Genomic DNA, 14,391 nt, shown 5'->3' on the forward strand with positions numbered 1-14,391 from the left:
TGCCTCCGCCGGCGATAGCCAGGCCGGAGGCATTATGGATCCGGGTTGTCCGTCCGTCCGTCCGTCCGTACGATGTTTGTTAACGCGATATCTGAGGAACGCCTGGACGGAATTTCATCAAATTTGCCTCAAACATCAACTTAGACTCAAGGATGATCTGATTAGATTTTGGTGGTCAAAGGTCAAGGTCACTGTGACCTCTCGAACGCCATTTTCAAGCTTGTTAACGCGATATCTCAGGAATGCCTTGACGGAATTTAATCAAACTTGTCTCAAACATCGACTTGGACTCAAGGATGAACTGATTACATTTTGGTGGTCAAAGGTCAAAGGTCAAGGTCACTGTGACCTCTCGAACGCCATTTTCAAGCTTGTTAACGCAATATCTCAGGAATGCCTTGACGGAATTTAATCAAACTTGTCTCAAACATCCACTTGGACTCAAGGATGAACTGATTAGATTTTGGTGGTCAAAAGTCAAAGGTCAAGGTCACTGTGACCTCTCAAACGCCATTTTCAAGCTTGTTAACGTGATATCTCAGGAATGCCTTGACGGAATTTAATCAAACTTGTCTCAAACATCCACTTGGACTCAAGGATGAACTGATTAGATTTTGCTGGTCAAAGGTCAAGGTCACTGTGACCTCTCAAACGCCATTTTCCAGCTTGTTAACGCGATATCTCACGAATGCCTTGACGGAATTTCATCAAATTTGCCTCAAACATCGCCTTAGACTCAAGGATGATCTGATTAGATTTTGGTGGTCAAAGGTCAAAGGTCAAGGTCACTGTGACCTCTCAAACGCCATTTTCAAGCTTGTTAACGTGATATCTCAGGAATGCCTTGACGGAATTTAATCAAACTTGTCTCAAACATCGACTTGGACTCAAGGATGAACTGATTAGATTTTGCTGGTCAAAGGTCAAGGTCACTGTGACCTCTCAAACGCCATTTTCCAGCTTGTTAACGCGATATCTCACGAATGCCTTGACGGAATTTCATCAAATTTGCCTCAAACATCGCTTAGACTCAAGGATGATCTGATTAGATTTTGGTGGTCAAAGGTCAAAGGTCAAGGTGAGCTCTCGAACGCCATTTTCAAGCTTGTTAACGCCATATCTCAGGAATGCCTTGACGGAATTTAATCAAACTTGTCTCAAACATCGACTTGGACTCAAGGATGAACTGATTACATTTTGGTGGTCAAAGTTCAAGGTCACTGTGACCTCTCACACACCCAATTTCCAAGCTCTGTAACGCAACATCACAGGAGCGCCTTGACGGAATCTCTTCCAATTTGCCTCAAATGGCAATTTGGACTCCAGAATGAACTAATGGCGGAGGCATAAGTCCGCGTTGCGGTCGTTCTAGTTTCAACTGAGGAAATCACTGTTGCATGTCACGATGCCAGAAGCAGACAAAACTCAACTTGGTGGAGTGGGTGGATTCTGGATCTGGATACCAGTAGAATAGATTACTATTTTCTGTTAATAGATCCATACACACATGCAATGGATATCCTTGATACAATTATTACATTTTGAGCAGAAAAGGTGAGGCCAAGCTAACAGTGATAGATAGCAGCTGTATACAGTATTATTGAATCCATTTTTAACAGCTGTCAAAAATTGACAGTTACCCTTTGCTCTCTTTGTCCATTGGTCAGTTGCTCGTATTCATTGCCAGCAAATCTTACCCCAAATTTGCCCTAACTAATGTGTATCTATTTCATTTGTTTGGACCACTAATACCTACTAACAGGAGATGGGTGGGTTTTGCAACATAAGACAACACAAAGAAAGTGACAGAAACTTGGTACTTGGTTACAGTGCATTATCAGAAAATCATTTGAGAGAAATGCTGGGCAAAGTAGAAAATGCACACCAACACAACAAAGTTGTGCGCAGGATTTGAGTTAAACAAGCTGTTCATGCAAATTAATGTGATATTGTGAAACATTAAATCCAAGACTTTAATAATCTTAATATTATTATTAATAATAATAATAATAATAACAGAAGCCCCCCACATACATGTGTGTGTGTGTGTGTGTGTGTGTGGGGTGGGGGGGGGGTGGGGGGGGTTCTGTTATTAATTTGTGCTGCTGCAGCAGCACCGTGGTAACGGGTAACAACTGTACATGGTGCATTCATATTTTCGTACAGCATATATTTGTCCTTGTTCTTGTGGGTTGCTGCCATAAAAACTATTCCTCTGCTACTTTATATTAACAAGTACATGTGTGCTTGTGTGCATGCGTGTGCGTGCGCGTGTGTGTGTGCGTGCGTGCGTGTGTTTGTGTGTGTGTGCGTGCGTGCGTGTGTTTGTGCGTGCGTGCGTGCGTGTGTGTGTGTGCGTGCGTGTGTTTGTGTGTGTGTGTGTGTGTGCGTGCGTGCGTGCGTGTGTGTGTGTGTGTGCGTGTGTGTGTGCGTGTCCAAACAGACACAGACTACATCAGTGAGGAGGAGGAGCGGAAGGTGGAGCGGATGTTGGCCTTCCTCACAGAAGAATCCAAGCAGGCGGCTGCCAGCACAGCGGTGAGTCTCTCTGCACGTCTCAGGAAACATGCCTGCTTTTTCTCACCACCATCTCCTCACAATGTGATCGCTTTGCTTGGATCGAAACGATTGAAATGATTTGGTTCTGTACAGTAGCATCAGAAATGTGATGATGTTACTGTGAAAATTAGGTTATGTTGCTCAATTCCTGAAATACTGATGTTTGGAGAAAGGATTTTTGTCTAAAGCTGCGCTCCATTTACCTCGGAGCTGGGAATGACGTAACATCCGAGTTAGCCGCGTTCCAATACAAGTCGGAAAACCAGCCAGATTAGCTGTAGCCAGATTAGCCACTGTTTGCAATACAAACACCATAGCAACATGTCCAGTTGTCCACAGATAGAAGTACTCAGACAGTACTGTGTGACTGATTTAATGAGACACAAATAAGACAGGAGTAATAATAAACAACATATAGACCACTTTTGTGTTTGCAAACTTTCCGTATTTTTATGGGCAGAGCCGAACTGGTGGCAGAAAGTGAAGCGTACTGTGGGGATGGTCTAGGATCCAAATAAATGGCCAAAGAGGCAGTGCGGGACATTGTCATACACCCAGTGGGAAAGCTCAGTGCACAAGACATTTCTTTTTCCTTATTCCGGGAATCTCTACAGCTTGTTTCCTACTTGCAGAGAGTATTGAAGGCAAGAGTTGAATTGTGTTTGACAACAGCGCTGCCGCCATTTTTGCCTGAAAAACTTCAGGGGGGCATTCCCGTCGAATTTCCCGCAATTTCAGAGTTTCCCAGTTGGATATGTAAAGATTTTCAAGATTTCCAAGTGCCAATGGAGGGCGGGTCTCTGGGCAGTTCACAGTGCTGCCAACGTCAATTCTCCTGTAGTTATGGCTTTTTGTAATTAACTAATCAGATCTCGGCTGCTAGACTAGATAAGGAACAATCCGGTTACTCCGTTGCCAATCGGTTTGATCCTTACATATACAATTAAGAAGAAAACAAGAATACTGTCGAATCTAAGTAGTAGAATTAAAAAATAAATCTGCTGTATTCTTTGGTTTAATTTGCCTTTTAAAGCTGGAGTGCATAACTCTGTCTGTTACATTCAAGCCTTTGCCAAACGAGTTCCCACAATGTTGATTAAGCCTATCACTGCCACAAAGCTCTCTCTATCCCTTTTTCACAGCAGCCATTTTGTGTCTAGAAGGCAGTAATCAACACAGGTGCACTGAAACATTAATTAGGGTTTCAAGCTACCAGTCCATTTAGGTGTTCCAGTGCTGGGGCTCTAATTGATCAGTTGGTTGCACCTGTGTTTACCCTGCCTTTTAGACACAAAATGGCAGCTGTGAAATAGGCCCTTTCCACAGTAGACTGGTGTTTTCAATCTAGTGTCTGTGGCAGCATTCCGTGCTGGCCTGGTGCATGCACACCAGAGACTTCTGACCGAACTGGCTAATCCAGTTAGCCCTCTGCAAATTCTGATAGTGAAATTAGTCATTTTCTGCTCCGCCCACACTGTTTGATTGACAGGTGATGTGTGGGAAGAGGCTCCACCCACACTGTATGATTGACAGGTGATGTGTGCACGCTCAATTCTAGAATATAATTACGCTTGGTTCATGGTCCATGTTGTTGGCGCAGGTTCAGGCTTGACATCACAATTTCTCAAGTGACATCACAATTGCTCTACATTCACACTATAGTCTAGCAAATGTGATGTCATACTTAAGCAATTGTGATTCATCGAGCGATGATGTCATCAGTGATTTCATCATGGCATAACATGATGATGTCACTGTTTAAACACTGAGTGTATGCATATTGACATCATCGGTGATGATGTCATGAGCGATGTCACTTGAGCAATTGTGATATCATCGGTGTTGATGTAATCAGTGATGATGTAATCAGTGATTCTGGCAATTGTGACACTGTGGCAATTGTGCAATGCAACATAAAGGAACATAAACTGCCATAAAACACCGAAGAAGAAGAAGAGAGATCTCTCCATAGTCCATATTGTTTTTAACCTTTATTTAACCAGGAAGTAACATTGAGGTTGAAACCTCTTTTACAAGTGGCATGAGGCCGGTGCTCCTGTTGTAGCACTCCACGGTGGAGCTGTTGATACCTCCACACACGAACAGCTTCTTGTCCACCAAATAGCCTCGCTCGACCATATCTCAACCTTAACTCATTCACTGCCAATATCTGACTGGCATTTTTGGCACAGGCCAAGTATTTCCATAATGTTTGGTCATCTTTCAAGACCCACAGTAAATTCTGTACTAGGACTACAGTGATGTCCAATACCTCGAAATGAAGATCTAAGTCTCTACTTTCACCCCCAAAAAGAAAGTTAGCTTTTAGCATGTTCTGTACTCTACTTATAACCCTTTTTATACACCCCATGTTCACCAAAAAAGCCTGTCTGGGAAGAGAAAAGGGAGAAAAAAGCATTTTTGTAAAAGGGCACAATCTCAGGCATAACTCACTCTCAATTCTTTTATTTTGAACTGTATTGACATCAGACATGTAAATATTATTCGTTAGGACACAAATGACAAAAAAAATATATATATATATATATATATATACACATGAAGTGCTTTTTTTTTACATTCAACAATACAGTTTACTCGGTGTGAGTGTGCAGACAGACAGACAGACAGACAGACAGACAGACACACCGACAGACAGACAGACACACACACACACACACACACACACACACACACACACGATCCCCCTTTTAGATTTCTAACCCAACATAGGATAAGCAATAACCACGCCCTGTGGCGCTGGGATTGGCCAGGAGCAACACTGGAGGGCACGCAGCCCAGCGATTTCATGAACCAACTGAAGAGCTCTTGAGAAGGACAGCGGGCTGCTGTGAGTGCCTTCTGCCCGCTGCTGCCTAGCTGTTCCTGTGTTTATTTTTGATTTGTTCTGGTACAGCCGTCCTCGTCCATGTCTCCCTGTCATATCAACTCTGCTATTTGATCGTTCCCGTTTTCCCCTCGGCTATTCAACACGTCCTCACCGCCCTCGCAAACTGATCGATCATTTCCTCATTCCTCCGATGATCAAACACATCTCTTGATTACTTTCTCCCGTTTTCTCCTGGCTGGCACAGAGGAAGGCGACTCCAGCTCGTGCAGCGCGCCGAGGGCGTTTCAATGGCGTTTCTCCTGTCTGCACAAGGAAGCGTTACCCGTTCTCTGCTTTTCCTCTTGCTCAATTTCAAAACAACAGCTGCGGTATGTGTTTGATCGCGTGCTGTCGGCTACCCTTTGAAGGCAGGGACCTGTGTCTGTGTCACAGGCTGGGCAAGTGTTTGCTGCAGGCGCTGCACCAATAAAAACAAAAACACGTCAAACACGTCCTTGGCGGGGAAGGCCATTGCTGATAACACGTCAAAGACGTCATTTGCGGTGAATGAGTTAAAGTCGAGCTGAACCCAAAAATGACTTTTGTTTTCTTTTAGTTCAAATACCTGGGTATGCACTGCACCTATTTAATAATGTATGCAAAAAAAATCACAAAACCCAAATTTCTTTCGTTTTTCACACTTTTTCACATCAAAAGTTCATTTTTCAAGATTTCATTGATAACAGTAATTTACAGTTTGCTGACGTCACCTAGTACTATCAAATTTCTACCCCATTTCAACCAATCATTTCACGACATGCAGCTGTCAATCAAATCTTCATTTCAGGATAATTTTCTCTTCCAAATGAAGGGGAAAATGGCGCCTAGTGCCTGTCATCTGGCAGAGTTTCTAGCCCATAAACTAACTACTAACTTGAGCAATTATGCAAACTAAATCAAACGGTAATGTCTAAGAATGCAAAGAAATGTAACTGGCTCGTTAAAACACGCATTCCAGGAATATTATTTACATTTATAACGATAATGGCGCGCGCCTCCAAGCCTGACAGCCTCCCTGGTTGTCAGGGGTCGTCTCTCGGAGATTCCAGGCGGGTGGGCAGCACCCATCCATCGGATTGTCCGCTTGCTCCGCACGAAGCCGGTGACTGCCTGGTACTCCGCGGATCCCACTCGCGTAGCACGACAACACGCTGAATCCCACCCGATTTGGGGGTGGAACACGCCAGGATTGGCCGACAGAATTGTCAAATCAAATCATCGACACCGTATAGGTCCGCCTCTCAATTTGTTTTCAGTCTGAAACGGACTCAGATGCACGTGACGAACGGGTTCACCTCGACTTTAACAAGGCCTCCTATCCAGAGATACAACAGAAACTGCTTAGAATTAACTTAAAGTCGAGCTGAACTCATAAATTACTTTTCTTTTCTTTTAGTTCAAATACCTGGGTATGCAGTGCACCTATTTAATAATGTATGCAAACAAAATCACAAAAGTGTAATTTCTTTAGTTTTTCACACTTTTTCACATCAAAAGTTAATTTTTCAAGATTTCATTGATAACAGTAATTTAGCTGTCAATCAAATCTTCATTTCAGAATTTTCTCTTCCAAATGAAGTAGAAAATGGCGCCTAGTGCCTGTCATCTGGCAGAATTCCTATCCCATAAACTAACTACTAACTTGGCCAATTGTTAGAAACATGAACACAAAACAAAAACTATAATCTCTAAGAATGCAAAGAAATGTAACTGGCTCGTTAAAACGCGCATTCCAGGGATATCGTATTTACAGAAATAGCGTAAAAGGCGCGTGCTTGAGAGCGTTTGAGACCGTGCTTGTCAGGGGTCTGCCCTCGGAGATTCCAGGCGGGCGGGCAGCACCCATTCATCGGATTGTCCGCTCGCTCCGCACGAAGCAGCTGGCTGCCTGGTACTCCGCGGATCCCACTCGCGTAGCACGGCAACACGCTGAATCCCACTCGATTTGGGGGTGGAACACGCCATGATTGACCAATGCCAAAGCCAGTTGACAGAATTGTCAAATCAAATCATCGACATACTATGACCCGCCTCTCAATTTGTCATCTCAGACAAATTATGTTTTCAGTCTGAAACGGACGTGACGATACGGGTTCAGTTCGACTTTAACTCATTCTCTGCCAAAGACGTACCCGGACGTACTTTTAACAATGGCGTTCTGTGCCAAAGACGTACTCGGACGTACTTTCATGTTTTGGCTGTTTACATTACATCAGACACTTTCCCAGCCTGTGACATTGTTTCAAGTCAAACTGATAAAAGGAACCCGCTAGTTTAGTATTTATGGGTGGAGCCTGTGGTCGAAACAGAGTCCGAGAGTTCTCGGATGGCGACGATGGCGAGGAAGACGCCAGCGTTTTTGTTGTTGCTACGAAGGCTCCTCTTCACAGCGTTCTGACACGGATGAATCGGAGGAGGAGAAATGGGTGCCACTTGGAGCGATGACGATGGTAAAAAGTAGCCTATTTTTTGTATCGCGTTTGAGATGAAATGATCACACACACAACATTCGAGTATATTGTCACGCATTGTTTATAACTTATGCCGCCGGCATGACTCGCTTCACGTTTCCTCTTGCCAGCTCTCCCTCTCAAGGGAGAGCTCTGTCACACTCAAGAGGGGAATCACATGGATACGTCAAACGCGTCAAACCGCGTCACACACCCGTCCCCAGCAACCAAGGCGAAACATGTGTCACATAAACATTTCAAAGTTTACAGCACTAACGTAGCTATTGTGTGATCTTCTGTGCTAACGTTAGTTATGAGAGGTAACGTGACAGCAGGTAACGTTACAGCACTCGTTATTCCTGTGTGTGTGTGTGTGTGTGTGTGTGTGTGTGTGAGAGAGAGAGAGAGAGAGAGTGTGTGAGTGTGACCACATAAGGGTTCGTTCCATTTGTTTATGCTTTTATCAAGCTAAGCTAAAAATCCACATGGCAACTGTAAAATACATTCTCTTATTTTTTATTTTTTATTTATTTATTTGGGAAAACAAATACTGTATATGTCTGATGTGTCACTGAGGCAAAAAATAAAAGGCTCAAAAGAGAGTTCTGCTTGAAACGGTGTCCTTCACTAAAAACCTCTTTTTCTCCTATTTCTGTTACAAAGGAGGGCATTTTAGTGAAAACAAGCTAACTTCCACTGCTTGTAACTAAACAAGGAAACATGGTCGAGTTTCAGTTTTTTACAAGGGGTAAGAAGAGAGTCTCTGCTTTATTGTGAGATATGTTGTGTAATTTTATTCCTAGCACAGAATATTCTGTGGGTCCTGGAAGATCAGGAAATATGCTCAAAATCCTGGCACTGGGAGCACACAGACCGAAATGACCCTGGCAGAGAATGAGTTAACATAACATAACATAACATAACATAACATAACATAACATAACATAACATAACTTAACTTAAACCAATTCAACCTCTTAGTAAACCATATAGATATCCTTAGTTTCTCTAAATAAATGTTCCTCATGGTGGAAGTTCACTTCTTTCTTTGGTATCCGGCTGCCAGCCAGCTGGGAGCGGCAATTCAATGCAATTCTTACTCATACAGAGCACAGATTGCACTCTCGCACACACACACACACACACACACACACACACACACACACACACACACACACACAGACACACACACACACACACACACACACACACACAGTCACACACAGTCACACACACACACACACCTCCTAGACAGACCTATTACATCTCCCCCTTGGTGTCCTGTCCTGCTTGTGGCAGATTGTGTTGTGATATTTATTTTATTCCTGTATTTGACAGTCTCTCTGAACTCTTTCATCATCTTTATTTGTGAGAACATTGCTGCCGCTGCAAAGCGTGGCACAGTCTGTCTCTCTGATGGAGCACTGTTCATCTGTCCGCCAGCCTGTTCCTGCCAGTACAAAGTCCAGGTTTGACTTGAACAAAGAGAGGAAGATGAACTGAAGAGAAGATGTGACACAGCAAAGTGTAGGCTTGATCAATCATTTGATTGATTTATTTACTTTGCATTACACTCACTCTTTCAGTGCCATTTTCTTCAGTTTTTTTTCCATCCTTTTCTTTCCCTCTACTTCAGTCTGTCATTTTCACTGCTAAGGTCTATCATTTGTGTATGAGTATCAGCCCCAGCTACCACCCTATGGGGTGGGTGGTCTAGTGAGGTTCTAATGTGCAGTACAGTAGTGCGTAGGCATTCACGATATATTGGCAATTATAAAAGGGCTCTCTCAAATCAAGCAATTTGATTGGTTCACAGCTGTGGTATATTTAGTGTATATATACACCACAACTAGTCGCATCCCCACAACACTGCGCCTCTGAGAAAACAAATGGTAGCTAGCTAGCCTACTAGCCTCACAAACTGTAGGTGATATTTTTTCCCAGGATGGCGAAGGCATGACCTGACCTGGGGGTGGGGGGGAATTTCTTTAATATTGGTTATCGGTATCGGATTTTTTTTTTTATATCTGTGCATCCCTACTGCGTACACACACTTACACATGCACACACACTCGCACATATTTAGACATTCCCACAGGCTCCCAGATTCACACAAAGGTCACTTACCACTACTTGACAAGGCTGTCCTGGAGGCACATATCAAACACACACACACACACACACACACACACACACACACACACACACACACACACACACACACACACACACACTACTACTACTACTACTACTACTACTAGAAGAGTGATGTAGCCTAGACCTGAACAAAACTATGGAACCCACTGATAAAACCTGACTTAATGAGGTTAATGAGGCCCTCTAAGCTTCGGCCAACTTCCGTCACTGCGTTTTAATGACCATGTGATGTACCAAGATCACCAACAGATTTCATCATTCATTTTTCCATAGACACTTCATAAAATACTTATAAGAATAGATTTTTTTTGTAGCGGTTGCTGCACAGTGCTGCAGTTTATATTTATATTTTTAAGAGAGGCAAATGTCTCAAACATAGACTGATATCACAGGATGTTGTGAAGAGTACATGGCTATATAATTTGTAAAGATTTTATTATAAAAAATATATATGCTGTATTCTGATCATAAAATGTTTTATATTTTTTGAAAGATAATTTTATTTCAACTTGTTTTATTTATTTATTTTTAATATATTTTAATATAGTTAATGTATTTTAGTCTGTGATACCGTGAAACTGTGGTATTTCTGTCCAAAGTTATCATACCGTCAAAAACTCATACGGCACATCCCTAGATACCATTTGTTTATTATATCGCAATCACATTCGCAAATTGCAATATTGTCCACAGTCATCGCTAATCGCACCTTTTCCCCAAATCGTGCAGCACTACTGCACACTGAGACCTGAGGAGGAGAGCAGAAAGAAGCAGGTGAAGCGGACAAGAGGGCGGGGAGGGGGCAGGTGCAGTGCAGAAAGAAGAGAAGAGATTAAGACGTGAGAGATGAAGGGAGCAGTGGAGGAGAAGGGATGGGGCTTCAGTTGGCAGGTGGCGGAGGGGGCCACTTCAGGCAGAAGTAAGTGAGTTTGAAGGAGGAAAGTGGTAGCGGGGAGGAGCAGGTGGGAGAAGAGTTGTAGCTGCACACTGACATCCCAGAACAGACAGACTGGATGATAGAGGAGAGGAGAGGTGGGAAGTTGTGAAGTATAGGTGTACTTCCAGTCACCCGCCATTCAGCTTTCACATTAGTACTGTTGCTCTGTTTCAGGGGACCCTTACATATCGACACACACTCTGCTACAGTAGGTGGCGGTATGCACCTAGTTAGCTTGAGATCACCAAATAAACACAAAGAAGAAGAAGAGGCTACACGTGCATTGCAAATAGAGAACCGCAGGAATGAGTCCGGAAGTATACTTGAATTAATTGGATGAACAAATTGAATGACTTTTGGAACTTAAATGCGTTTTCTTTATATACACGATTTTTAGAAAACGCTTCAAAAGGCATAAAAGTTATTCACGTTTGTGAAGAGTATCATGCTGAACCCAAATTCGCGTTCCCATAATTTTTTGTTAACCACAGACCTCATTTTATGCATTTAAGACTTTAAAGTCCCTGGAAACCAGAAATATTTCTTTATTATTTAGCATTTTGAGTTAATCACATCACAGGACCCTATGTTAATAAGCCACCAGCCAAATTTGAACGATGATGAACGTCGCAAAGTATATAAATTTAGGTTTGACAGCCATGGCAAAACTCATGAGATTTCATTATTTTTTAGAGTGTACTTTCTCCCGCGGAATGTGTGGGCGTGTCCCATCTACAGCAGGGAAATTTCTGTCTCTCGGAGAGCGCGAGAGAGAGGGGGGAGGGAAACGGAGAAAGAGAGATGAGTGCACACACCGTGTGTGTGTGTGTGTGTGTGTGTGTGTGTGTGTGTGTGTGTGTGTGTTGCTCCGCGGCTCGGAAGAGATCTCTGTCCGTTCTTTGCCTGAGTGTCTGTCGAGAGAGAGAGAGAGAGAGAGAGAGAGAGAGAGAGAGAGAGAGAGAGAGAGAGGAGCGCATGGCTGAAACCCGACACCTTGCTAATCTCACAAGCACAGTGCTTGGTGGCAGACGGCACACAGGGAGGGAGACGGACAGCGAGGGAGCGCTGTCACTGGGGGCAAAGAACGGACTTGCCATAGGTGGGTGGGATTGCGTGCGTGTACAAAGGTTATATAGAGCTTATGACGTCATAAGCTCCTGCGTTTTAGCACCTCGCGCACTGCTGTCTTCAATGAGGAAGTACTTTGTAGAATCTTGTAGAAAAGTGTCGATTTTAAGGCTTTGGGTTGAAAGTAATGTATAATAATTTCGGAGGCACAAAATTACTAACATAAGACCCTAAATAACATAGTTAGAACGTTTTTGTGGATTTTGGTTTCCAGGGACTTTAAGTGAAATCCCCATTGTAAAACATAATAGACTTTTCCACTTGAGAACCAAATTGCGGTGATTTCTGGATAAAGCCTACAAAAATACATCATCCCTGCTGTACTCTATGGGCTCTATCGTTGCAACGGCCTTAAAACTGGGCTTATCGCCAGGCGCAGCGCAGATTAGTGGGTATGGACCAGCGCACTCGATATTTTGGTGTCGGCGCTACACGCGGCCTTAAGCATTATAACCACGCCTTTTAAGCGTAAAATTATGCACAACCTGCTCATTGGAGAAGTGCAGTAAACGAATCACAAGCTTCCCTTTTAAGCTCCAATTCCACGGAGCGATCCAGTCCGGTCAGAAAAGCCGACCAAAGTGCTCTGAGCTCCCCCCCTCCCTGTTTCATCCCTGTCTGTCTCCATATCATGTATATTTTTCCATATTATTATGCTTCTCAAACCAATCTCACTACAGTTTAAATACTGCAAGCATGTAAATACGCTACACTATAGCAAGATCAAAGTGAAAAGAATGTTCTAAACGCATTGGCTAGAAAAATATAGCCTATCCCTATGTGGCCTACGTCATGATGAGATTAGATTGGTGAAAGTTTGTCCAGATTAGAATTATATCGTTTTCTCTCGCTACCTTTTCTTCTCCAGTGCTGCAGATGATGCACATAAATATAGCCTACATTATGTAAAGTCATTGCATAAATGTGTTTTTATTGTAAAAGTAAATGTGAAGTAAGAAGTCTTATTGGAGCGGACATCACAGTAGGACATCACAGTAGAACCGTGTTACGGCTGTCACTCATCTAAATCACGTTAAATCTCACGTTAAATCTGTGAGGGATATATATACCACCTGGATTACATGTTTCACATAGGGTTGTGTTTGGATTTCTATGTTTTATTTTGGCCAATATTGAAATGTTCGAGAATTGCATGTTGTGAGAACATAAACATAATTTCTATCTACCACTTTAGGCAATTTAGGCTGATTTGGTTGATATTTCTTGTCGAAATGTATTAGCCTCAATGCATGCTGGGAGATTTCACATGTGGCTCAACAGCCTCTGAATGACAGGGGCTCAAAACTAGATATAACAACTTTTTTTCCATCGGTCTTTCCATCGGCAACAGTAATGTCTATTATGCTAATGCTAATGTCTACTTGTGATTCGCAACACAACATGCTTTTACACTACGAGCAGAATATCCGTGCAGTGATATGTGTCCTAGTGTGATTGTGAACGGTGGAGGCTGCGTAGCCATTGCAGAGCATCACAAGTTCAGCCATTAATCTGCGCGGCCATCACAAATTAAAACGTAATTTAAAAATTGTGCTCTGTTAGGTCACCCACAGGGGGTGCTCTTTACACTTCCTGAAAGATTCAGCCCGATCTCACGTAAAATGGCATAGCTGTAGCTGTGGCCGAACACAATTTCTGCCCACTCACACACAGAGACTTTGCATTATCATAGGATAACATTTAAGTTAGTCACAGTATTGAAAACAATACTGTTTGTGTTTACTTCTTGATCACAAAAGTTCAAAGCATAGGGTAACTGAACGTCACACTGTGAATACCGTAAATAGCAGTCCACTTATATGTTTTGGTATAGTTGTGCACACCTGAGACCACCTTTTCAAGTGCACCAGGGACTGGTTCCTTGATCCATTTCTGGTTATGGTACATAATGTTCACACTGATCAAAAGAACCGCACTTTGGTGAAGTGTGGCCCGGGTGAGATGTAGAAAGAGAATTGTAGACAAAAGAAGGGATTAAAGTATTTGCAATTAGTTATTTGTTTTAACCTGCTGAGAGTGCTGCAGTATGTGGTTGGAGTTAACCATATCCAGGACAATTCAAATAATGTCCATGAATAATGTTGAATGTATACTAAATTTACATTAAAATTTTGTGATTTTCTACTCTATGGAACTCATGTTATCATCCTGTGTGGCAAACCACACTGGCGCACACACACACACAAGCGCGCGCGCGCGCGCACACACACACACACACACACACACACACACACACACACAAATTGACA

General features: G+C 42.9%; 1 protein-coding gene across 1 annotated transcript in view; it reads left to right on the forward strand.

The window, feature by feature from the left end:
• The window catches only part of LOC310798965 (E3 ubiquitin-protein ligase RNF123-like), a gene marked incomplete at its 5' end in the record, with an annotated part of 386,065 nt that overhangs the window by 351,552 nt on the left and 20,122 nt on the right, over positions 1 to 14,391 (forward strand). The window contains one exon of the mRNA XM_083661528.1: positions 2,444 to 2,538. Coding sequence (XP_083517654.1) covers positions 2,444 to 2,538 — 95 coding nt within the window. The remainder of the gene's footprint in view (positions 1 to 2,443; positions 2,539 to 14,391) is intronic.

Source organism: Poromitra crassiceps (assembly GCF_964638095.1).
Source record: "Poromitra crassiceps genome assembly, chromosome: 27".
Taxonomy (NCBI): Eukaryota; Metazoa; Chordata; class Actinopteri; order Beryciformes; family Melamphaidae; genus Poromitra; species Poromitra crassiceps.